General features: G+C 42.5%; 1 protein-coding gene across 2 annotated transcripts in view; it reads right to left on the bottom strand.

The window, feature by feature from the left end:
- The window catches only part of MTA3 (metastasis associated 1 family member 3), a 178,072-nt gene that overhangs the window by 37,413 nt on the left and 113,301 nt on the right, over nt 1-27,358 (bottom strand). For both annotated transcript variants that reach the window (XM_074989605.1, XM_074989606.1), the window contains exons 8-10: nt 18,633-18,732; nt 13,142-13,330; nt 2,070-2,144 (exon numbers count right to left, since the gene is read on the bottom strand). In XM_074989605.1, coding sequence (XP_074845706.1) covers nt 2,070-2,144; nt 13,142-13,330; nt 18,633-18,732 — 364 coding nt within the window. The remainder of the gene's footprint in view (nt 1-2,069; nt 2,145-13,141; nt 13,331-18,632; nt 18,733-27,358) is intronic.

The raw sequence follows: 27,358 nt of genomic DNA, 5'->3' as shown, positions 1-27,358 counted from the left end.
TTGTTATCCCCACACTAGCTCTGCCTTATTTATACCTGGCCCTGCAGATTTCCAAGACCAGCATCTGATGAAGTGAGTCTGTGCTCATGAAAGCTCATGCTCAAAACTTTTCTGTTAGTTTATAAGGTGCCACAGGACCCTTTGTTGCTATTACAGATCCAGACTAACACGGCTACCCCTCCAAAACTATTTCAAAATGGTGATTTTGAAATATATGTTGTTCCTTGTGGAGCGAGTTTTACCTGTTTCAAAATAAGCCAACCTCTATTTTGAAATTATTTTGAAATTGTTTTGGACTAGCGGTTGCATTGTGTAGATGCTAGCAAATTTACTGCAAAATAACTATGTGTAGACATACCCTTAACGATGAACGTCTGGGGGCGGCTTTCAGTTGTGGGTATATTTATGGGTTCAACTTCCTAACTGGGAAAACCTTTCCAAGATAAAAGCTTATGACACAAAGAAACAGATGCAAGGATGATAATTTTCAAACAATCTGAACATATATGCTGTAGTAGCACAGCAAACAATGACACACCCTCCTCCTGTCACTTCCGTGCACTGGCAACCAGAAGATGAATCCATACCATCAATAAAATAGAACTTAGGCTACAGCAATGATTTCCCTGATACACTGTAATGGGACCTGAAAATGCTGCACAGACCTATCTAATAGCCAGAGTTTTACTTTCAGCAGTCTGCATGCAATATCAGACTGATTTCAAGGGATTAAGTTATAGATTTAAATAACTGTACTGTAAAATCACAAAGCAAAAGAAAATATTTTAAAGTATTTTGGAGCAGCTGAACCAAAAAATACAGATGGTAAATAAACAAAAAGGGAGCAAATCCTGCAACAACCACTATCTCTGACACCCCAATGCAGGTAAACAATGTGGGATAAGAAAGCAGTAACTAGGGAGGTGGTGGAATCTCCAGCCCTAGAGGTTTTTTAAGTCCCGGCTTGACATAATCATGACTGGGATGACTTATTTAGCGTTGATCCTGCTTGGGGCAGGGGGCTGGACTCAGTAACCTCTTGAGGTACTTTCCAGCTCTGTGATTCTATGAATATACTTCTGCTATGCAGGAAGCAAAGAATTCAGGCAGGTCGTCAGCACATTCGTTGTGTGCCACGGAACTCTTCACGGAACATGAAGGTCTGTGGGGCTTGCAAGGAGTGGCCAACACAACTAGTAAGCAGCAAAGAATCGCTGGGCCAAAACCACAGACTCGAAGAGAGTCACAGCCCATTCCCCAACCCCATGCTCCACAGCAGAAGTCACAGCTCTGTTATGCAGAAAAGCAGAAATGCTGAGAATTCCATCCTTCAGATGCAAATCCTGTCTAAGCAAATCAAAGCTCTTTAATGCAAGCTCTGACTCTTACTCAGAATTTGGTCCTAAATATATTCTTTTCCCTTTTTCTGTGATGTAATGACAAACTATAACTGAAAGATAAGGCTTCCTTTTTTTTTTTAATATTGGTATTTACTTCCTTTCTCATCAACATATAAAAATAAAAATGAACAAACAGCACCCGTAACAACTACTATGGAAGAGGAGATAATTGCGTTTCATGAGACTAACTAGATGAACCAACACAGTACTGTGATTGCCTTCTCCTTCCTCTTCAGTGTTGTTTTATGTGACCTCACTCTGCAAAATGGCTCATTCAGAAATTTAAAATAAAAGTATCAAAGGAGAATACGAATGATTGAAATTCAATAATTTCAGAATTTTCTCCTTTTTTAAATATACAATCATTGTACTCCAGGGAACAAAATGCTTTATATTAATGTGAAACTGTTTAAGCCCGTTAAACATCTTTTAGATTGGTAATTAAATTTGAAGAAATGAAATGGCCGCAAAACCAGATGAAACAAAATTAGGAATTTTAAAACCTGAAATTTCAGAAACAGTTTTCAAGAAGGTCTTTGTAAAAAAGGAAAGGAATATGAAAGGGCTTATAAAATGCTAGTTCTACACAATTTTTGTATAAGTCCATTGTTTTTAAGACTATTCTAGAATGTTACAGTTCCATTCACACATAAATAGTGATAAAATTACCTGTTGTACATATCTGTCAGTAGTTTTCCACATGTAATAATATTCAATGATGCTAGTCAGCGACTTCCAAGGGAGCTGAAACACATTTGGCATTAATTAAATAAAATCAAAGTGCTTCACAAAGTTCACGTATACACTTCATATGTTTTAAAAGGGGAGCAAATGTTCTTTGTGTGTCAGAAAGATTCAGAATTAATCCAAACAAAACAAAGTAAAACAAAAAATGGGGGTGAATATTTTTAAGCATCATGCCTAAACCATTGGTTCTGTATGGTCAATGCAGAATCTAGTGCACTACCATATTTGACAATACATTTCTCTCACATTTTTTTCCCTCTTTTTTAAATGACAGGGAGAAAATAACACAAAATTAGAACAAAGCACCTTCTCCAGACTGACTTGAGAGTCTCAAGAGAACATCACATGCGATGATACACCAGGCAGATTAGTTCAGTGAAAATATCACAGAGGCTGGCAGTTCCACCATCGCTAGTAAAGCCAGTACTAATGGTAGGGATGGGCTGCCATGCCAGGTTTCTGCCTGAAATCACTTCAGGTTCCACCAGATTCACTGCTGTGGAAAAATGTGTCATGGACCATGAAATCTGATCTCCCCTATGAAGTCCTTTTCTTTTTTGTACTTTTACCCCATGCTGTGCAGATTTCATGAGGGAAACCAACAAGAAGTCCTGTGGCACCTTAAAGACTAACAGACATTTTGGATCATAAGCTTTCATGGGCAAAGACCCACTTCGTCAGACACATGAGTGTGGGGGAGGGTATTTCAGAGGAGGATTTAAAGACGGGGTTCCCAGTAAAGGGGAAGGCCAGAGCTGACAAGGTCTATACAGTCAGGGTGGATGTGGCCCATTATCGGCATTAGTGTGGAGCTGTGAACATCAAGAGAAAAGAAAACAAGTCAGTTCAGTCAGAGGGGGTGTGGCCATTGTCAGTAGTTAATGTGTAGGTGTGAACATCAAGAGTGCAGAAACTGCTTTTGTAATGGGACAGCCACACCCAGTCTGTTTAATCCTTGGTTGATAGAGTCAAATTTGCAAATCAGTTGCAGCTCTGAAATTTCTCTCTGCATTTTATTCCTGAAATTTTTTTGTTGTAGGACCGCTATTTTTAAATCTCTTACTGAATGTCCAGGGAGACTGAAGTGTTCTCCTACAGACTCTTGTTTGTTACTCTTCCTGATGTCTGATTTATGTCCATTTATTCTTTTACACAGAGACTGTCCAGTTTGGCCAATGTAAATTGCAGTGGGGCATTGCTGGCACATGATGGCATATTTTATATTAATAGATGTCCAGGTGAAAGAGCCCCTGATGGTATGGTTGATGTTAGGTCTTATGATGACATCGCTGGTGTAGATATGGGAGCAGAGTTGGCAGTGAAGTTTGTTGTAGGGATTGGTTCCAGGTTTAGAGTTACTGCGTTGTGGTCTATAGTTGCTGGTGAGAATTTGTTTAAGGTTGGCAGGCTGTCTGTAGGCGAGGACCGTATCTTCTCTGATACTTGTCACCATGAGGGAAACCAGCATTTCTCACACTTGAGGTCCCAACCCAAAAGCAGATGGGGGTGGGGGGCAGAGGGGAGGTGTTAACCAGGGTATTCTAGGAGATTTGTCATACTGCCACCCTTACTTCTGCTCCACCTTCAGAGCTGGGTGGATGCTGACTGGCTGCCCAGTTCTGATGGCAGCACTGAAGCCAGCAGCAGCACAGAAGTAAAGGGGGCAATACCCTACAGCAGCCACACAGCTTTTTCCCAAGAGCTGAAGACATTATTATTTTGTTTATGATTTTTTCACAGACATTAGGTTAGGAAACTTAACTTCTGCATTCCCATTAGGAGACTAATGTTACAAAGTCCCAGCAATGCAAGGTTCACTTTCCAAAGCACCCTTTCCCATTTACAAAAACCTCTTTAAAACCTGATTAGTGTATTAAGAGTTTAAGGAGAAGGTTGTAATACCTAGTACAAATCTTAGAACTCTTTCAATTCAACAGTAAGCATTAACATTTTCATCTTCTACCTCTCCCAATTCCACTGCCCATATTGACTGACATGTTTCCCACGTTGCATAGCTGTTTTCCATATTCTCATACATTCCAGATAATGTAACAAAACAAACTATTCTGCAATTAATATTTTATGCCTGTGTAAACATGTTTCTCTTTTCAATATTGGTGCAGCTTCTTTTGTACATAAAAAAATCCTAAAATAAAATAAAAAATGGTGTGTTTTAAGAGCACTCTACCCAAGCAACGCAGGAAGGAGCACAGATTGACCCTTTTGGGCCATTTCTGCTAAGCCAACATCCAGTACTTGGGTGCACAATGGTGTGAAAGCAACTTACACTTCTTACAGATACTGTTGTATCACATTTCCCCCAGTGGGAGGGGGGCTTCAGGGCAAGGTGTTGTGTTACCCCAGTTTCTGTAAGAAATTTGAGTGTGGAGTTGTGGGTATGGGTGGGCTCAAGGGTCCGGGTAAGTATTGGGGGGTGCAAATATCAGGACATCTGGGGATTCAGGGGAGGGGTCTGAGTGTGTGGGGGCGGGTGCAGGACTCAGGTTTCGGGTATGTGACGAGGTGTTCATGGCAGGGGGCCAGAGGTGTGAGGAGGGGCTCAAGGCAGGAGGATAGGGGTGTGAGGAGGGGCTCAGAGAAAGGGGTTATGGCATGTGTGGATGTAGGGGGCAAGGGTGCTATTTAGAGTGGGGGCTCAAACACCCCCACCCCACCAGATTCGTACTAGAAGCCTGCTTGTTATTTCCTTTTGGTACTCTGAGTTCTTGTACACTCTGAATGTCAAGCTCTATATAGTGCTAATTATTACAAACTCTCGAAGAGTAAAAGAGAACGCAAAATGTATCGTCTCTAAAGAACCCCAGTATAATAGCAGCAAATGCAGCTACCCACTGTTGAAAATCCAGAACTATTTTGAAAGCAGCATACCTTCAAGATGTCATGTTTGAGTGTCACAAGCAACCACTTTCTCTCACACATGGTAGCCAAGAGTCACCCTGACCACATTATCAAAATGTCTAAGCTAATTGCTTAGAACAGCACTCCAGATTTTCCTTCGATATTAATGTAATTTTATGATGTCATCTCTGAGCCAAAATATATAAGCAAAGATTCCCAGGCACAACTCCTCACATAAGTATTACCTTATTTAACCTTAGCAGGAGTAAGTCTTGTAACAAATTATTTTAGAAGACAACGCCTTTATTTCTAACTTGAATTTTGTTTGATTTTTTAATAAGTTTCCTCTCCCTTTATTAAGTTTATATTGTTACAAAACCAGCAAGTCAGACTATAAAACTGTTTCAGGGAACAACTGGAAGAGATTGGCAGGATACAGCTGTGTGGAAAAATCTTTACCCAGCATTCATAAACTTCTGAGATCAGAAGCTGATGTTCATGAACACATCAAGCCTGAGAGGATTCCAGGTTTGATGGAAACTTTTAGCACTTTTAAAATTTACTGGTGTAAACATTTTTGTCTATGATTTTCATTACTTACCTCTAGGCTCACCTGTGATTAGTAAAGTAATTTTACTACTAACCCTATTAATTTACACTATAAAAACTGTCCAGGAAATACATAAATTTTATATCAGGATTGGGCAATAAAAAGTGACAGCAACGAAAGGTCCTGTGGCAGCTTACAGACTAAAAGAAAAGTTTTGAGCATGAGCTTTCGTGAGCACAGACTCACTTCATCAGATGCTGGTGATGCATCTGATGAAGTGAGTCTGTGCTCACAAAAGCTCATGCTCAAAACTTTTCTGTTAGTCTATAAGGTGCCACAGGACCCTTCGTTGCTGTTACAGATCCAGACTAACACGGCTACCCCTCCAATACTAAAAAAAAGTGGTGGTTTGCCAGGGTTAATGTCCTGGTCTATGCCACCTTCCACCACAAACAGAGATCCGCAGCCAATGATCTGCAATCGCTTGATACCTACGGAGGCACAGTTTAGCAGAGGTGGGACCTGCCAGAGACTAACCCTGTCAGACGGCATCTGGCCCACGGACCAGTATTTGCCCACCCTTGCTTTATAACATTTTAATATATTTATCTTATTTTTAACTTCTGAAGATATTTTATGGGAATAGCTTTGGAAAATCTTATGCAATTACAGTCTCTGTATCTTCAATAAAGACAAAAGTCAGAGCCCACTGAATGCCAGAACGCTTTAAATGAGCGAAAGCCTGGAAACACTAGCTGTTATACATAAGTCTCATTATAAATCTAACTGACTAATGCTACAGGAATACATATGTGAAAGATGTGCTCTTCTAAGGACATTCTAAAGGTGACATGCAGCTTTTCTAAAAGTAGAGAATGTAACTGAGGGTAGGAGGCAATCCCACTCTGACTTCAGAGAACAAAACTGATCTGTATTCCCATCAGTTTTTACTCTCTGACTCAGTATTAATATTCCTTCAACAGAGTCCAACAATAATTTTCATTCTATTTACCCTCATTTAAACAAGAACAAAGTCTCTTTTCCCTTTCCCCCCCTGCTCCCCCCTCAATTCTTTGGTCTGTCAGAAGAATTTTGAATAGTTTTCTGTAGGTTGTTTTAGGTTTCCAGCATTATGTGCAAAAATTACTTTGGATCCATAATGCAATGTTCTAATGCATTAACAAGAGTGATCAAGTATGTGCATATAAACGGAATTTAACTTATTTAACATCATATAATTAAACTTGGAAGGATAGGACATTAATGGTACATAATTATAAAAACTGTTTTCACTGTATACACAAGCTGATTAAAATTATTTTCAATGATAATCACAATTTAGGGATAGATAAAGTAATAATGCTCCTTGATTTTGATGTTTAAGGATGTTTACTTTGTGTATTTTGATGTGATGTTGATAATTTGTGTTTTAGCTTTTTCAGATTCAACGTCTAATGCCATGGAATAATTACAATCTGACCCAATCTGACCCTTCCCCTGATCTCTTGCAACTGTGAAAATAAACAGTAAAAGGATGCTTACAAACAAACAGTGATGTTATATGTCAATTATACAGATTAAAAATCAAATGCTGCCAAGTCTAAATATAATCAATTATATAAAGAATAAAAGAATTATGTAGAAAACCCCAACAATGAAGTTTACATTAAGGTTCTGTTTATAAAGGATGAATGAATGTTAACAGATGTTTTAAACATGACTACTAGTGGTGTTGCAGATAGCTGTTAAGCACATCAGCAGGTGCAACCTATTAACTGAATGCTATAACATCTGAGGAAGCATGTATTAACACATCTATTAACCATTTGTGAACTCTATAACCTATTTATAAATGGAAACTTAACACAAAGTGTGAGCCCTTATCAAAATGACATTTTTTTCTTAAATATAATTAACTTTAATAGAACTATTTCTTATATGACGTAATTTTCTGCCATGAGCACAGGCTGAATCCAGTGGACATTTTCTTCCTTAAAAATGTCAAAAGGCCTGCAGCAACACACTCACATCTGTTCAAAAGGCTGCACGTCAGGGGCACAAGATCATCCACTGGTACTAGAGGCACAAACTTCCTCATAGTCCCTCAACATGTCAGCTTTGGTATGCCAGTTTCAAGAACAGCCAGACAAATACCAAACTAGAAATAAAAGTGTTTGAGCAATGGGAGGAGAGTCTGCATGAAAAGCCAAAATTCTGTGCCAAAAATGCAATTTTTGAGTATTTTATTTATCAAAATTATGGACTATAATCACAACCAGTTTCACTTATTTTGGTAATTTATTAAAACTACCATACAGAGAAAAAACAAGAAACAATGACTGTTAAAGCTTTCTGCAAACACAGGAAAAGTCAAGCTACGAATAGTTGGTAACCCAGACCCTGCATTCCAGTTATAATCCTGGATGATCATTGAAGTTACATGACTTATATTTTGGTGTTTGGTCCTCTGTAAAGTAGAATGTAGCTTTAAACTGCTCGGACTCATATATAAGAAAGTCATACAGTTTTGATAATTATTGAGCTGATGTATTCTTAAAATGGTTAAGTAAAATAGACTTTGAGCTGTAATCCAACCACACTGCGCCTTTCTTGCACAGAAAAAAAGCTTGAAAGTGCACAGACATCCCTAGCTGAGGATTCAAATACTGTCATTTACAATAAGGTTCCCTTACACCACTCTTGCAAGGTAAAGAAGACTTAACAGTCTAGGAACGTTAACAGAGAGGTAGCCATGTTCGTCTGTATTCTAACAAAACAAAACAGCAGTCATGTAGCACATTAAAGACTAACAAAATTATTTATTAGGTGATGAGCTTTAGTGGGTCAGACCCACTTCTTCAGATTAACAGCATTTCCAATACAGACTGACATCTATATAGTACGTAGGTTTACTAATAAAATGACCTATTAGCAGCCTGCCTTTCTACTTGTCACATTTCTGCTCCGCCTCAGGGCCAGAGTCTACTTCACACAGCCTTACGCCACCAAGCCCAGACACAGCAACAGCACTCAGAGGAACAAAGCAAATCTCTCACTCACTCACACGGAGGTAAGTGCTATACCATCCCATTAAGCGTCCCAACATGGACACACACACAAGCCTCATTTCTTCTCCCCACTCCAGGCAGCCACCCATACTGGTCTGCTCTCTCAGGGTTTGCCTACCCCAAAGCATTCACACAGCCAAGAAAAATCATTTGAGGGCTTTTTTCCTGAAAATTCTTCCAGCTCTGCAAATGAATTTTGCCAGACCACCACTTCCCCTCTTTCAAGGTTGAAAACGACTGTGAACCAAACACAGGTATTCTTGACTTCATTGGCTGCCAGGGAAGCTTCCCATCATGTCCAGGTAGGTAGTCACTCTAGTCAGCATTGCAAGCTTTGCCATCTTTTTCCCTGGTGACCCAAAGATGCACCACCTCCCCTGCAAGCCCCAGAAATTTTAAAAGGCATTTCCCCAGGTAGTCAGCTCTGTGAGATCTGCTGGCTTTTTCCCCAGGTGAGCAGAAACTGCCCCACCCCTTCCTGCAAGCCCCACAAATTTAAAAAAACACTTCTTGCCCCCTCCTCAGCCATGTCGCATCCTTGCACTACATCTGCTGGCTTTCTCTGCCCTCATAGCTTCTGCAGATCAGTCTTCGAAGGATGGCTATCGCTCCTAAAGGACTCTTGCTTGGAGTCGCACTGAACTGCTTGACCTCCTCAGCGCACGGAGTGAGGAGTCAGTTTTTCCCCAGCTATGTGGGAAATGGAGGAACAGGGACACCCATGAACTGATTTCACTTTCTCTGTGAGAAAAGGGTTATAACCGAGATACAAACCAGTGTCTGGCTAAAATATAGGAGAGGTGTTCAGCATTACGACCCAATCAAACCCCCTCATCACATTTTGCTCCCCCAATGTTACCTCTATTTACCCTGTTTGTTCCCAACCCTCCCAAAAGTGGGACTAAATGCTCACCATCTTTGGGTCTCCGAGGTCTCACAGGAGGTTTACATTCAGAGTGCAGCACTAAAATAAAATTTCCCAGGAGAGATTGGAATGCAGGAACTGTTGATAAAATGCTGCAATCCCGCAAGGTCTCCCATAACAGACAGATATTGTTATGAGACACAGAGGGTTAACTTGTTTGGTAGGGGTGTGTGGGTTTGTTTTTCTAACAGCTGCCTCTGGGATGACAGATGACCCAGTTATCTGCCTTTTGAACCGCAGGTGGCACAGGAAGAGCTCAAGAGAAGAAATCGTCACAGAAATCATGGAGATGTCTGACCAGAGAATAGCAGTGCTGTAGTACAGGTTAGGGAAGATGAAAGCAATTGAGAGATGGGAGGCAAAGCCTGAGGGCAGCACAGATGCATCTCAGGGGCCAAGCCACTGACAGAATAGTCCGGTCAACAGAGGGGCACACTGAGTTAATATGCTCCATAACCTGGACCAACAAGCAGCACTGGCAAAGGGTACCCCACCTTCAAAACCAGCTGATTTCTGCTGTCATGACCTCTCCACGCACCCCAATTCACAGCCCATCCTGGCATGTTGTCTCCTCACCCCAACTCACCTTCCTGAACCACTTCATTCCCCCCGCCACAGCTATGGGCAGGGATATGGCTGGTCTCTGTCACAGCTGCGATCTGTTACCTCTTCCCTCTCTGTCCAATATCCCCAACGCTTATCCCACTGCTGCTATTGTTTTGAATTTGCACAGAGCTGAATTAAAGAAAACACAAAGCTGAGTTCAGTTCTCTTCATTTAAGGAACATCGGTAGCAGGAGCTGGGGGAGGGAGGCAGGAAGGGGTTCACCCAGCCCCATGTACCAACAAATCCCAGAATAATCTCAGAGTTCATCGTCAAAGTGGCTCATCAGAGCCTCCCTGGTATTAATCGTACCCTATGGGCTGCCTTGACAGAATGAGTGTCTGGCTTCTCCGACTCATTGGCCAGATGTTCTGCCTTTGCACTCCAGCCATGAGCAAATGCTTCTCCCTTAGTCTCACGTGAGTTGTGAAGGCAACAACACATGGCCAGGACCATTGGGATATGATCCTGAAGCAGGTCAAAGCTCCCACATAAGCATCTCCACTTTGCCTTCAAGTGTCCAAAAGCTCATTCAACAACCACATGGCATCTGCTGAGCCTGTTATTGAATCGCTCCTTGCTGATTTCTAGCTGCTCGGTGCAAGGCTTCATGAGCCAGCAGTGTGAGAGGTAGACAAGGTCCCCCAGAATCACTATGGGCATTTCTATCCTCCCCTCACAAACTTATTTTGCAGTCTGGAAAGAAAGCGCTTTCCTGAAGCTTTTGGTACAGACTGTTGTTTCTGAAAATGCACGCCAGGCTCTTTTCCAGACCACCCCACATTTATTTCTCTAAAATGGCCATGGTGATCTACAAGCATCTGGCACACCATCAAGAAGCACCACTTCTGGTTGATGTACTGTTAGGACGTGTGCGTGTGTGTGCGCGCGCGCGCACACACGAGGGGGGGGGGCTGGAATATGAATCTCAACTGCCCCTCCAATTAGGGAACCCAATTTTCGCAAAGCCAACCACAATCTCATTCACATTCCTCAGATTCACAATTCCGTGCAGCAAAATATGACTGGCTGCCTTGTGCACTTGCAGAAGTACTGTTCCAACAGTTGACTTCCCCACTCCAAACTGATTGGCAACCGAGTGGTAGCAATGAGGAGTCACCAGCTTCCACAGATCAATGGCAACACGTTTCTATGGAGAAAGCAGCTCTCATTTGGGTGTCCTTGCATTGCAGTTCTGGTGACAGCTCAGCACAGGGCTCAAGGAAGGTGGCTTTACACACCCTAAAGTTCTGTAGCCACTGCTCATCATCCCACACCTGCAGGACAAAGAAATACCACCACTCCATGCAGGTCTTCCTGGCCAAGAGGTGACAGTCCACTGAGCCCAGGCACTGTGACAGAGCAGGAAGCATCTGCTACTGTCTGCCCCTGTAGGACATAAGTCAGCAGCAGCTCTCCTCTGCCTCCTTCTCCTCTTCTGCCCACAGGGACAGAAAACTCAATATTAGGGCTGTTGCACTGCGTGTTGACCACACCACCTGATCTGCAGCATCCCAGATCTGTGACTGCTTTGACAGGACAGCTTGGTATGAAGGATCCATTACTGCTGCCTGCAGATGCTAGCAAGCTGGGCTAGCTCTAGGAGTTTAAAATGGCATGCGAAAACTGGAAACGGGGAGGAAGAATCCAAGAAGAGCAAGGCTAATGGGACAATTTCCTCACAATGTCTAGTGAGGAAATGAGATGCAAGGCAGAGTGAGATACATGCCCAGAACGTATCGTTCTTTTTCTGAAGCAGGGCTCTTTAGATGTGAATGCTCCATTTCAAAATGCTATGGCTGTGTGAACGTACATTTTTAACCTCACTTATTTTCATGTTAGACAGCTTAAAAAAGTAACACTGAAAAGAATGGCAGTGTAGCCATAGCCACAAACTGGCTGCTCCCAGCAGATGTGCTCCAGCTGCTGTAGAAGGGGAATGTGTTCCCCACAGATTTCTTCCCCCCGGCCCCCCGCCCCACCCCATTTTTCTGCAGGGAAGACAACAAACCTGCAGAAGGTATGAATTCTGCATCCCCTGGTGTGCAGAAATCTCCCAGGATAAAATATCTTTTATTTGACTGAACCTCAGTCTCCTGCCCCAGGTCACAGCCCCCTCCTGCCTGAGGTCACAACATAAACCTGCACCCTGTCCCCTGCCCTAGGTCACAACCCAAACCCAGTCTCCTGCCCTAGGTCACAACTCAAACTCCCTCACAGACCCCACACTCCCCAGTGCTCCCCAATCCCTTGCCCCAAGCTCCCTTCTGCATCCAACCTGTGTCCCAGACACCGCTCCTCCTCCATTAATATCATGGAAGAGTGTGGTCCTTGGCCACTTTCCAACTGCTTGGAGTAGATTCCAATCAAAAATTACTGCCCACCCCTGTACTCGGGGAAAAACATTCTGACAATTGTGCATGCAGCACACGCACACTGAACTGGAATTGAAGTAAGCAATCACTCACAGAAGACACAGAGTAGAGTCGGAAGCGATATGTTATTTCCTTCACCCTCCACAAGTAACAAATGTCTAATGCATCCGAATGGCTCGACAAGGTGCATATTGAAATTCTGCCTAAAAATTTCCCTTACTGTTAAACATGACAGGAAAGGCTGGGATTTTGAACACATGTGAGGGACTTAGTTGTTTAACTGCCACTGAATTTAAACAGAATCTGGGCACCAAACTTCCTCATAGGACCCTGAGAAAATCCCAGTCAAACTACATTAGAATTCAGTGTAAATGAAACCTTCCCTTTTACATCAAACCATTTAATACAAGGTGCCCCAGACATGGACAATTTTGTTTCTAAGAAAAGCAAGGAAGGACTTCATTTTTTTTTTATCTTGATAATATAGTTTATTCATTTGGCACTACAAAAGCATCTCCTCCGTCAGCTAATCTTCCAAATCAATGGAAACCAATTACAGCTGTCATAGCTAAAATACAGAGGAAGAAAAAAAGTGTATTAGTCCTGTACTTACAAAGTCTTGTCGTATGTCATTGAAGTCTTTGCCATATTTCTCCAAAGCCTCCTCAAATAAACTAGCTTCTGATGCTGACCACTCTTCCATTTCATCTCTACATAGAACAGGTCCTCCAAGTGGTACCAAAACACTAATAGCACTGCTCAAATCATAGTTGTGTTTATGTAATGTATCCATTGCATGGAACTAAGAAAGCAAGCAAGAAAGAGACAACTGGTGAGTTAAAAAATGTTATCAACCAGGAGCACAACTAATAAAATGTACTATATTTTATATGCTGGGAAACATGCCTTCATTTACAATAAATTTAGACTTTATCTTGATAACAGTTATCTGATAGGATGCCTGAAATTTACTTTATATGATCAAGGAAATGCTATATTTAATGAATTGTCTAACATTTACACACATTCTTCAACAGATCCACTGAGGATCTGACAATTCTATTTTCAGTGAACAAACATAATAATGCTAAACTAGAGGTGCAAACTTCTCCCTGCCCAACAGTCTCACTTTTTAAGACAGGTGACGAAATCATTTTTTTTTTAAAATAACTACAATCTCAACAAACAGCGTGTGAGAAGATTTTGTCGCTAGTGTCTAACCTTGTTAATGAAAAATCATGCAAGGATGCGCTACGCTTTGCAAGGGCTTTTATTAATAAAAGAAGAATATAGAGGCAACTGAATAAATAACTGCAATCTTCATGCCGATGCTGTCAAGAAATTATTGCATGCTGATATCACTACTAAGTTATGTGGAAGATGAATAAAGAACACCTGTAGCAACAATGATGTGCATGGTCATATTCTAATTAGTTAACATCAAAGTACAACACTGAACTGGAACAAAGAAGGCATAGGTTCTATACACAACTGTGCCACTGGCTTGCTGTCTAACCATGAACACATCATTTGACTCCTCTGTGTCTCAGTTTCCCCTCCAACAAGTATGTGTTTGTACAGCATCTACTACAATGGGACTTCAATCTCATCTTAGATTTCCAGGGGCTACTACAATATAAATACCTAATACTTGGCTACCTTTTATGAACAGTAGAGGTATTTTCCTGGCTGTCAGTATGACTCGAGAAGATGCCTCTTCATATACTACTGATGACAAAATCTGCTTAATTTAATCTGCAAACAACTATTTGTTCCTTTGATTCACTGTCTCCTACAGTGTACTTTATTACTTCGCACTGAACTTACATTTGCCCTGGCTTGAGAAGTCACTGTAATGGATAAAATTAGCAACACGCTTAGTCAGACACACAGTAATCTGATCGGTTAAAGTAAAGAATTTTGGAGTTAAACTACTGATTTACTCCATATTTAGCCTGACAAAGAGTAAAACTAGCAATCTGAAAGAATGAAACTAGCAGCGTATGTAACATGGTGGAAGGCATAACTAAAGGCTCAGATTTAAATCTCAACAGTCCTGAAAAGCAGACTGAATTTCTGTCAAGCAGCTGTTAAATCAGAATCCCTCTCAGTGATGAGTGACAATTGAGTGAGTGAATAACAATTCTGAACTTGTTCTTTTCATGGTAGTTTCCAGGAAACGGTTAGGCCTGGCTGCCAACACACGAATTTGTTTTCTGTATATTGGCAATAATGGTATTTCGAAGCAACTGAAGAAATAACTGCATTCTTCACTCAGCTGTTCTGAGGTAATCAATGGATGCTGAGGCAGGGTCCATGAGTAATGCCTTTGGTTGCTTTCTATAGCTTCACTCCTTGCACAGGTAGACACCTACAGTGCTTTTTTTTTGTGCTGGTATGGGCTGCTATGTTGTACTGGAACCCTGGCAGCCCCAGCCTCGATCTCCAGCTGGGTGGTGTGGGGGGGGGGACCCCCGCCAGCCCTGTGGGTGGGAGCTGGCTAGGCATGGAGCTCCGCCAGCAGCTCCAGCCCCAGGGACCCAGTCAGGGAACCCTAGCAGCCCTAGAGTTGGGCGCCCCAGGGGCAGAGGTTCCCCTCAGCCTTATGACGGGGGCTTGCCTGGGGCACGGAGCCCCTTGCAGCCACTGCCGCAGGAACTCTGAGTGGGGCAGGGAGCTGGCTGCGTACTCTTTTTTTGTTTTTACAGAAAAAAAAAAAAGCACTGCACATGTACATCATGGAATGTGAGTGGTACTGACTAAGGCAGAAGCAGACTGAAGAGGCTATAGCAGTCTGAGACCATCAAAAGTTCACATCTGTTTTTGTCTGCTTTCTCCAAGGATCTGGAGCCATCTGGCAACCAGAAAAAGAAATATCCAAGCTAGGATCCATTACAGATGAAGCTAATTAGTATATGCAACCATTCCAATTAGGAACCTGAGGTCTGGGGAAGGGAGAGATCCAAGGAAGATGGTAATAGTATCGTCCCACTGAAATTTATTAGTACCATAAAAGTCTCAGGACCCAATACTGCAGTGAAGTGCTCCAGACCCTGAACACATAAGTTAAATGCTTCACATATACATTTTAAATGCATTATGCTTTGTCACATCCAAACAATGTCTTAGAATATCTTTCATCTTCCGATTTATTAAATTAAAAGATGTTTTGGAACTAATTCCACTGTAAAATGCAACCCGATCAATTCTGTCTACTCAGCTTAGGTTTCATTAAAATACCTATCACCACCTAGCTAGGCATTGTACAAGAGCTACCAAGCTGAAGGGGGACAAAAAACAAAACAATGAAAAAGCCTTTTGGGTCTCCTATCTTCTTCTGAAAAAACAGAACTTACTGGTATCTCACAACCACATATTTCATACCTGCAGTGATGGTGTGTAATCCCTCTGGCTCTAAGGTATCCTCCCCTTCCAACATCCTAGCAGTCAACCTTTTAATTTTCTCCAGGCTTCTAAAAGGGTGTCTAATCGATCTGTAGTTCCCAGCCACGCCTCTTTACCATCCTGCGCATCTGAAGATGCGTGAGGATAACCCTGGCTTGCCCACAATGTGGTAGGACTGCTGCACTGTGTCCCATCCATACAATCCACCTAAAGTTATAACCCTTGCTCTTGTTTATAGAAACCTTCTTTAAATCACTACCTAGTGACATAACATTAAACGTTTATTTGGCAAACATATGGGAGCTTAGGCCACTGCAATATCCCTATTAATTAAACTTGAGGAGCGCAATGACTAACTGCTACTAAAACACATTCAGTTCAATGTATTAAGGATTATATACCCACATCACGTCACTTCCAAGTATTAATGAAATACACCATGAGCTTTGTTAATGAATGTATCAACTTTAAGTGCTTCTCAAAACACACGTTCACCAATTAACAATGGAATGTGACAGAAACGACATTATGGAAAAGAGTATGTCAAGCACATACTATGACAAGGAGAAAAGGAGAAGGGGTTATTAATGTGAAAAAAGTGGACACGCTGAAACCAACAAATAATATGTCAATAAAGCCTTTGGTAGCTCCTCTGGTGTTTTATTATACGACACATCTACATGTATATTTTAGACAGTCTGTGCATCTGACTGTCTGAGAGTCTATCCGTGAATGTGTTTGTTGAAAGTGCTCCTGCTAATTGGTAAGAGCTAGGACCACCAAATTTGGTATGCAGCTGCCTCTTACCCTAACTTAAAGTAAGGTCAGGGATGTGCCAGGAATGGGATTGTTTTTCCGAATAGGGAAAGGGAGGGTGCTGACAGGAGACACAGTTACACTGCAGAGTGACCGCTGGGGGGGAGGGGGGCACCTGCACCAGGAACAGAGTGGCCAGGGCTCAACATGTTGCCACCAGCGTCCTGGGTAAGTGTGTCTTTCCCCTCCTCCTGTTCCAAGCCCCTCCCCTTCAGCCCTTGGACGCAGCACTGGAAGAGGGAGAGGGAAGCCAGCCAGCAGCCCGGACACACGAGAGCAATAATGCTGGGGTCAGTGCCAGGCCACACAACCCTCTTCCCTGCCCCCCAAGGAGCACCACCAGGAGGCCTAAAGAGCCTAATGATGATTCAGCCATTTAAAATCATAATTTTTAAGGGAGTAGGGCTTTTTGAAATATCATATTTAGGGACGTTACACTGAATCGATTTCAGGGGTGAGGAACCTTTTTCAGGTCGAGGAACACTGATGTGTAGATAAATCAGTCACAGAATAAACAAAAAAACAAAAAACAAAACAAAGAAACCCACCTCAGTGATGTGGTCCCAACTGTATAGGGCCAGAGCTATGAGGTCTGGGCAGGATGGAGAGTGCAGGAGCAAGGTGGGAACTGGGGAGGTCTGGGCAAGAGGGAAGATGCAGGAGCAGGCTGTAGGTGGGGGATCTGAGCGGGAGGGGTGCAGGAGATGTCTGAGGGTCTGGGCAGAAGTGGGTCCAGGAGCAGGCTGGAGGTGTGTGAATTGAGGTGAGTGGAAGGGTACAGGAGGGTTTGGGGACTGGAAGGGAGGGGGCTGGGAGGGTAGGTGCAGGAAGGAGGTGGGAGTGAAGGTAGGGGTGGGAGGCGGGGTTCAGCAGCTGTCTGGGGGCGCAGGGTCTGGATGACGGGGGTTCACATACATTTGCAGCACTCCCAACTGCACATGGTTCTGTACCGCCTCACCCCTGCTCCCAAGCATTACCCTCCACCACTCTGATTGGTCAGAATTCTGGCCACACAGAGAAGTGGTAGGAAGCTTCCAGGCAGGCTGTCCAGGCTGCCGTTGCTTCCCCTGGCAGCAGAGTCTGGAGCTCCTTCCTGGCTCCTCGGCCTCCCAGTCTCTATCCCACGGGCTCCGCTCAGACTGTGGCTTGCCTTATCTGGCCTGTGAGGCTCAGGGCTCTGCAACCTCTACCCTGCCACAGGCTGAATACCAAGGAGGGAAGCCCTGAGCCCTGGATCCAGATGAGCCACGATCCAGATCCACACTAAAGGCCAGGGGTTCCTGCCCCTGCTCCCCCCTCCTGAAACACATAGTAAGCATTAACCTTTTTAAGCAACGAAATAATAATAGTATCAAATGAAACAGTCACCTTAATTCTTTTACTAAAAGTGAGAGTCAATGTGATTACAAAAAAATAAAATAAATAAAACTCTCTTTATGTCACAATGGTTTTGGTGATCTATTTAGCGTAAAGCCTTTTTTTTTTTAAATTTCTCACTGGTTTTGGTTTGTACACAATGATAAGAACGCATAGCTTGATTTTTGCTGATGCTCACTGATATTTATCAAATGCAAACGCTGATTCAATTTTTCAAAGTAACTGGATAGTGCAAAATCCATAAAATCTACCATTAACAAGCAGAGTAAGTGTGCACTTTTAGAGTCTGATCTTGCTCCCACTGAAGTCAATCAGCTCTGTACTACTAACCTCAATGTGAGCAAGAGCAGAGTCTTAGTTAATTCATGCAGACACCATGCATAATTATCGTCACAGGTATCTTCTGACCACTTATCTACTGGAAGGCAGACCTGAAGCAACTTGGTTTGCTGAGTTCCTACATTTGCAAAACAGCACAACTAGAGCATTTTTAGCAAACCTCTTACCAGTGTGATGTCTCGGGAAGCAGCAGCTGCACTCATGTGTAAACTAGGTTGCCTGACAGAACTACTACAGTCCAAAGCTCGAGCAAATGTGCCAACCGCACTAGAAAGAAAAAGAAAAAAGATGGATTAATTAAATTTACACATTTATATATTCTATTATTAAAAGATGATTTTAGCATATAAATTAAATAGCACTTGCAAAATAAAAGACATGCTATAGCTCTGAAATTAAGATTTTAAACACTTTTCAGACTTTTAATAAAGTCAGCAACTGTTTAAAAAGTCACGCTTTCTGTTTCAATGTACTGAGTACAAAAACATTTCACCATTTTTATAATATGAGAACTAAAAGATAATTTTAAGTGTAATCAGACAAAAATCCACAACTGTTCCAATGTGCTGATTGCCTCATTACTGTCAACTCAAAGATCCTGGTTAGCTTGGATTTTTAATTACTTTCTTTTTTTAATTAAACTCTAAACAGCATTTGACAAGTAAAGCAAATACCAGAAGAAGAAATGTCAAAGTGCTACTCAGATGGCTTTACAGGAATCTCACATGTAAGATGCAAAAGAAAATTATTAATATTTCATCCACTTTAGTAATATCTGCTTAATACTTCCATTAGATAGGCATCATCTTAAAACCTGCTACCTCCCCGCTCCATCTCCCAAGATTTTAGGTAATAAACTGAATGTCCCTTTTTGCTTTGCTAATAGAAGCTTTCAGCATTATTTACATATGCAGAATGTAAACATGCATGACAACACGAAACTAGGTGGAGTGGGTCTGTCCCATGAAAGCTCATCACCAAATAAATCATTTTGTTAGTCTCTAAAGCGCTACATTTCTGCTGCTTTATTTTGTAGGTAAAGGTAAGTGCGTCTGATATTCCAAAAGAAATCTTTAGCATGAGGGTCAAGGACTGGTAACATCACAATACAACAGAGAACAGGGCATCAACAAAAGAGAGTCATGGTTGAAGAACAGGGCTGGTGGTTACCTTAACTCCCCATTTTCTGTTTTTTTACAGATTTAAGTATAATGCATTTGATGCTCTGATAGGGTCTGACGCTCTTAACTCTGTATTAACGGTGCTGAGCAAGAACTTCCCTTCTTGAGGAAGATGTAGTGACAAGGAGGGCATAACAGGATCACCTGGGAGGGCAGAAAGGAAGATTGCTTCTAAAACCTCACTGCCTCTCTGATTTTATCCTCAGCCACCATGCCCCTCAGTAGGGCTGGAGAGGCCACAGGAAGGGAAGAAGATGGTAATGAAAGGGCTGAGAAAATTACATCTGCCATTCTTCAGCTTATACCAAGATCTTCCATTTTATGCCAGACAAGACTCAGTACTCTAGCCAGGGTCATCAGAGCCAGCAGTAGCTCTGGTGAAGACAGGTATATCAACACAGGTCTCACTATGACGGTCACTGCCAACTTGCCCCTCTTAGGAACTGAAGATTGTTCTCTCTCAGTGTGATTATTCTTATGCCTGTTCCTCAGAACCAGTGACGGAAAATGGTGACGAGAAGAGCACAATGCCAGTGGAACGCTTTGCAGTGAAGCTGAAGTGCTCAGTGCTAATTCGGAGTAGCTCAGCTCCAAGACTGGTCGAAGGGCTGCTCCATGAGTAAGACCTTCAGACTAACGTCCTCGTTGTTTTGAAGGTGTGGTCTGAAGTTCCTGCCAGCCTTTCACTTCTCTGTAATGTGAGTTTCCCTGAGGCACTTTAGACAACTAGAGCACACGTCTCTCAGTGGCATAAGCTTGACACAGGAGGTATGTAGGTTGAAGCCCAGGAACTGGGACATGCCCAGCCCCTGGGGTGAATGCCCCTCGACAACAAGGACAAATGCATGCAAGAGCTATATACAGTAATTGCAATACTTATACAATATACAGGATATTATATAAATAAATAAATACCGAATAAAAATGTACAGAAAACTCTACTCCACTGGAAAAGAACCCGTTCAAGAGCAAGAAGGATTATTCCCCACAACCATCACAGGGCACAAGAAAGAACTGAGAGGCTGTTGGGCTGGGTCCAGAGGGTGCTAGAGCTGGTCCTAAGGATACTCCTAAGGAAAAAACCTCTGGTAACTCTCCAGGTGACACACACACGTAACTAGCATAGAATGGACATAAGCAAGCACTAAACAAAGAACATGCAAATTCACAACTGAATAGTCTTTACACTAGATTTGATATATCTTGCTACCTAGGAAGATACACTATAACTATGTACATTATTTAAGCAATTACATATGTTAATATTTTCATATTCTTATGAATTGTATGTTTTCATCCGTAAGACAATACATTGCCTGTTTATTGGATAGTTAACTTTATGTATGGTCTGAAGAAGTGGGTCTCTCCCACGAAAACTCACGTAATAAACTATTTTGCTAGTCTTTAAAGTGCTACTTGACTGCTTTTTGTTTTTATGCACATAATGGCTACGTCTACACGTGAAGCCTACATCGAAGTAGCTTATTTCGATGTAGCAACATCGAAATAGGCTATTTCAATGAATAACGTCTACACGTCCTCCAGGGCTGGCAACGTCGATGTTCAACTTCGACGTTGCGCAGCACCACATCGAAATAGGCGCTGCGAGGGAACGTCTACACACCAAAGTAGCACACATCGAAATAAGGGTGCCAGGCAAGCTGCACACAGGGTCACAGGGCGGACTCAACAGCAAGCCACTCCCTTAAAGGGCCCCTCCCAGACACAGTTGCACTAAACAACACAAGATACACAGAGCCGACAACTGGTTGCAGACCCTGTGCATGCAGCATGGATCCCCAGCTGCCGCAGCAGCAGCCAGAAGCCCTGGGCTAAGGGCTGCTGCACACGGTGACCATAGAGCCCCGCAGGGGCTGGAGAGAGAGGGTCTCTCAACCCCTCAGCTGATGGCCGCTATTTCGAAGTTGCGGGACGCGCAATGACTACACGGTCCCTCCTGATGAGGATAGCGACTTCGACGTCTCGCCTAACGTCGAAGTTAACTTCGAAATAGCGCCCGACGCGTGTAGCCGTGACGGGCGCTATTTCGAAGTTAGTGCCGCTACTTTGAAGTAGCGTGCACGTGTAGACACGGCTAATGTGTGTCAAGCTGCATTTCGATGGTAACAAATTTAAAACCCACAATAATGTACACAGTTTTCTTTTTATTAAACAAAATAACATTAAATATTGTGAGTACACAAGTCTCTCTTAGTAAATCACGCGTCACATTTATAACTAAACACATTATTAAAGGAAAAAAATAGAGATTAACTGTAGTCAGCAAACTGAACTAAATATTTCAGATCAGCCTGGGAAAAATTTCAAATATTCCTACGTGAAAGTGATTGGAGCTCAAGTTCCTATTTGCCTGAGTTGTTTGAAAATGAGACAGTCTTAAGTCATCTGGGCTGTCCTTCAGACTTTTAAAACTAGTAGATCACCTCCTTCCTTCTCATTTTTAATCACAGTCTGGAAAAGAACAGATTGGTTTCCTTGCTTTTTCAACTCCCAATCAATTCTTACTGAGGTTGCAGAAAAGGTGACTGCTGTCAAAAACTAATTTAGCAATTTTAACAAACTCCAGGTTCAAGTGCTTAGCTAATGACTCCTTGCAGTTCAGTGGTGCCATATAATTTTTGTATTTTCCATTAAAAATGCAGATACAGTGAACATAAAATTCATACAGGTTCCATTTTATGAGTTTGCCTGTACTTTTCTAACACTATCAAAAAGTGCATGTAACACCAAAAAACATGAAATCAATTCTATAATGCATATACTAACAAGCATGACCCAATATTTCTTTACCTTGCTGCAACAGAAAGAAAAAACAAGGTATAGCAATGGCAGTAGCATTGTTAGATGCTGCTGAAATCCATTCTGGAATTCACCACTGGCCTATGGTATTATTAACTGTGGAGTCACATATGTAAAACAAGAAGAAAAGGTATGTTTTTATTTAAATACTAGGGCTACAGTAAATACCAAGCCCATGTATAAGTAGTGGTGCTTTTTAAGCATGTAGCACTCTTCTTTTTCATCAGTCCTGAACTAACATTACACAGCAAGGCTTTAAAGGGCACTGTAGAAGCTATCTTCCAGGTCTGGGCCAGCAGCATATGTTGAAATTCCTACTTTTCTTTAAACTAATCAAGACAACCCAAGTTTCCATGGCAACTTCCAGCTGTCATGTTCAACATCCCCTTCAATTTTTACATCCATGTACAGAATGAATTTTGGTGCATCCACCAATTATGAAGGTGATGAGCAGTGGGGGCAGAGCTAAAGGTTTTGTAATGCACGAGGTGACTCAGGGCTGGGGCAGAAGATTGGGGTAAGGAGGGGCTCCTGCGGTGGGGCAGGGGATGAGGGGTTTAGAGTGTGGGTGGTGCCAGGGAGGAAGAGTTCAAGGCTCAGGCTGCCCTGGGGTTGCAGCAGGGAGAAAGGACTTCCCCAGCCAGGCATCCCTCTAGCTGTCTCCATCCACATGCAGCACAAATTTTGTTATGTGCACCGAGATACATATAGCGGTGCTGTGGCAACACATACTGCCGGCTGTGGGAGCTGTGCTAAATCAGCTGGGCGGCACTTCAATCTCTCCTGGACGTTCTCAAGCCCCCAGCTTACTGGGACCACTGCCCACGTTCCCTCTAAATTTTTCCATTCGGGGCAGAATAAACTGGGCACCAAGGCATGTGTGACTATGTACCACCAATAGGAACACATGCTGCCCGCTGCGGGCGCTTTGCTAATTAGCTGGGCAGCACCTGAATCTCTCCTTGGTGGCTGCCCAAGTGCTCAGCTTACAGGGACCACTCCCCCCAGCCCTCCCTCTATGCAGCATCACCTGGGCTGAGGACCAATGTCCCTCCCGCCTCTCCCCAGCTGCGGCAGCTCCAGGGTTGGAGGAAAGGCATCTCCCCAGCCACAACCTTGTGCACCTAAACTTGAGGCCAAGCCCCTGTGGCTGCACTGCCTTTAACAGGCCCGTTGTGCGGCCATGCAGCTTAGAGGGGACTTAGGTTGGCGTTTACCTAATTTTCCCTTTTAGTTTCAATTAAATGTACTTTCTTCTTGTCCATTTTAAATTACTTTGTAATGTTTGCTGTGCGACCAAACAGCTCACATGAACCCAAGGAAAGCAGAACTCCAGTGATAGGCAGAGTAATTCTAATAGTGTCCTTACTCAGAGCACACCCATAAAATAGTCTGAATAGCTGTAAGTACACTGTGATAATGCCATATCCTTGTGTTGGCTTGCAGCGTTACAATGATTTCCACTTGCTCTTGGCTTGTGTTTCAAAAGCTTGCCTCTCTGGTCAGCCCATGAAATCAAAACAAATACATCCCTATGTTTTTAAATGGTCACTTGTTTCAGAGACACTCCATTAAATTTGATGACTTCAAGGGAACTATAAATGTAGCATTTAATAGCACTATGCCCAATACGAAATATCAAAACAACAAAGAAACTGTGAAAGAAAAACACTATACAGAAAGCCTCAGTAAGGAAAACCAATAAAGTAGATTACCTGCTCAGAAAATTGAAGTGTTTGGTGATTTTAGCATTAAATATAGGGTAACTGCACCTGACTGGATAATATATATCAGTGGTACCCCCCCCCCCTTTCCCATAAAGAGAGGGGTGGCTGGGATAACACTTTATACAAATACCATATTTTGCTGAATAGGTCTGAGAGCCTTCAGTGCTGGACCAAAGGATCAGCAAAACTTTCATTATGATTTTTTTTTTTTGCTTTGCTTTGCTTATTTGACACATTCTGAACTGAGAAGGCATTCTCTTACGACACTTAAAAAGATTGTAGCAGAAAGACAAGAAACTGTTTAAGGCATGATGATGTCACAGTCTAAGATTTAGGCATATTTCTGCTATTCAAAAGATTTAATTTAATTTTATTTTATGTAATAAAGTTAGAGAAAACTCAGCAAAACTTAAAAAAAAAAAAAAGTCCAGAGCTAGAGAAAGTTTACTCACAGAACTGCAGGGAGTAAAAAACATTTTCTTTCTGATTATTGATTGAGGACTACAGGTTGAACTTCTCTAGTCTGTCACTCTGGCCTGATGACATTCAGAATCCAACATGATTTTAGTTAGCCAGAGAACCACTTATCATGGGTGTGGTCAAGGTTCCCAAGGTCTCAAAGTCTGCTTCCAGCCACCAGTCCTGGCTCGCAGTGTTCTGTGCTGGTATTTAGTTATAATTCACCCCTAAATGTCTTCTAAGAGCCCAGGAAGCAGTGAAAATGTGGGCAATGTACTAGAAAATACTGACTTCCCATCATCAGGCAAATTCTCTGTTCAGCACCAGTCAGGTCCTCGTGGTACTGAACTAGAGAGGTTCAACCTGTAGTTCTTCAAACTACCAGTCTGCAAAAATATTTCTAACATGACCAGGCCATGAAATATTGGACTTCAAGATGTATCATCAAATAACTGATGACTTAATTATTCATTATTTAACATTAAATCTGCATTATTTCTCAACCAATTATTTGAAATGGAGATGGTGGAAAAAATTCTACTTCTCAATGTTAGTATGGTATCAGGTTCCACAGTGGGACAGGAGTTCAGTCTGTAAAGAATACACATAATTCAGCTCCAGTGTGGGGGGTAGTCTTGACAAACTGATGAGGCTCAGGTGTCATGTAGAGTGTTTTGGAGCTGTAGTTTCTCCTGGAGGTGGTGTTCTGTAAGTGTGGAGTAGTTTTAGTTGTTTTTTGTGCTAGATGACTGCTGTTTTAGATAACTGTTTTAAAATTTCTTGGATGATTTCCAGGTAGCTTTTGGAGGACAGGGGAGATTTTTTTTCCATTGGTAGGTGGAGGCATATGATGATTTCCTGTTTGAGGTGGTCCCTTCCGAAGTATGTGAGATGCAATAAGTGGTTCCTTAATTTCTCTGAAGTCACTATTAGATGATGAGACCTCAAAGAATGATGTATTATTTCTTGCATATTCTCAGGAAGTAGATGTCATGTTAAGTGTTTGCTTCCTGTTGTTGAAGTTTCCATTTCAGACAACTACATTTATCATCTTCCACTGCTGCATTCACTGTAGTTGTACCCATGTCAATCCCAGGATGTAAGAGTGACAAAGTGACTGAGATATAGCTTTTATTGGACCGTGTTCAGGGGTCTGCAATCAAAATAGTGGGAAGAGCCATTTTTTCAATTCAATTACAAAATCAATTCTTCAAGAGCCACAATGCATGTGAAAGGAGACAGTCCTTAACAAGTACGTCAAGCCGTATTTTTTACCCCTATTTTAAGACCACTGCTCACATAATGATTTGTACCAGTTAGAAAGTTAAGTTACCACCAGCTCCAGGCTTTACCTGCCTCAGCCCCCAAATCCACTCTGCATCCCTCCCCCCCATCCTGTAAACCCACCACCTAATCCCCAGGCTTAATCACTCTGGGCCCCGACCCCACAACCCTCCAGCTAAACCCTCTGAGTCTCCTGCCACCCACCCACAAGAAACTCGGCTCAGAGTGTGCAGCTCCGGCTGAGACAATCTTGGCAGCTCCTCCCCACGGTTCCGCTGGCTGAGACTTCCCTCATGAGGGGCAGCTCCCTTCCCTGCCAGCTTTCTCTTCCAGGGTTCCCTGCTGAGCATCTCCAGCTGCCTCCACTTAAATAAATAAATTAATTAATTAATTTAAAAAAAAAACAAACTAAATTCAGTTTGTTTAATGGCAGGCAACTGAATTTAGTTTTTCTGTTTAAGAGGCGGCAGCCTGTGGAACTGCAAGAGGAGGCAACGCTCAGAGCCGCAAGTGACTCCTTCAAAGGCCACACGCAGGTCTGGAGTTGCAGGTTGCTGACCTCTGATCACATCTATTCGTGAGAGACACAAGCTTCCAAGGCACACAGAACTCTAAACATGATCCACTAAAAGATATTACTTCACCCACCCTCTCCTTCTAATATCCTTGAACTGACCCAGTTACCCAGCGCACACAACTTCAGTAAGACTCAAACATATCTTGGCGCTGAGGGCACACAGAGGTCTGAGTCAATGGTTCTGTCTACACTAGAGCATAAAGTCAATTTTATGGCACTTCTCTCAATTTTACAATGTGACTGTCTTCACTGCAAATACCATTAGGTTAATTTTAAGGGGTGCTAAGGCTGACTTTCTTGCCCCACCCCTCTGAGGTGTTATAACACCAAGTTCAAATTTAAAAGATGGAATTAATGTTAGTGTGGACACAGCATTATTTTAAATCAATTTTATTGGCCTCCAGAGGTATCCCGTACCCCAGAACGCCCGACAGATGTCCGTTCTGGCTGCTTTTACCTGTCCATAAAGATCTCAACCAGGTAGTTTTATTTTTCGCATGAGGTTTTTGGGGAGGCCTGATTTATTTCAGCTTCTATGATAACATACCTTGCCATGCCAGTAAGTAATCTATTATGGCACTATACAGCACTCTGGCAAATTTTCCTGCCCTGCATTCACACAGTATGAGCATATTTTCTTTTTCACTCTCTGTTATTCTTTGGGGGCTGATGTCTCTTTTTTGCAACCTGGAAGCAGCATGGGCAGTTTCATTAAAGTTTGTCCCCTTAACATTATCACAGTGCTCCCTGACCACTTAAATTTCCCTGGACTACCTTGCCACAACACATGGCTAGCAGGTTCTCCGTCTCCCAAATCCACGCAGCTGGTGGGCTCTCCTCGCCCT

The sequence above is a fragment of the Carettochelys insculpta genome, chromosome 3 (assembly GCF_033958435.1).
Source record: "Carettochelys insculpta isolate YL-2023 chromosome 3, ASM3395843v1, whole genome shotgun sequence".
Lineage (NCBI taxonomy): Eukaryota > Metazoa > Chordata > Testudines > Carettochelyidae > Carettochelys > Carettochelys insculpta.
The sequence above is the reverse complement of the archived record's forward strand: the minus strand, read 5'-3'. Positions and strand labels throughout refer to the sequence as shown.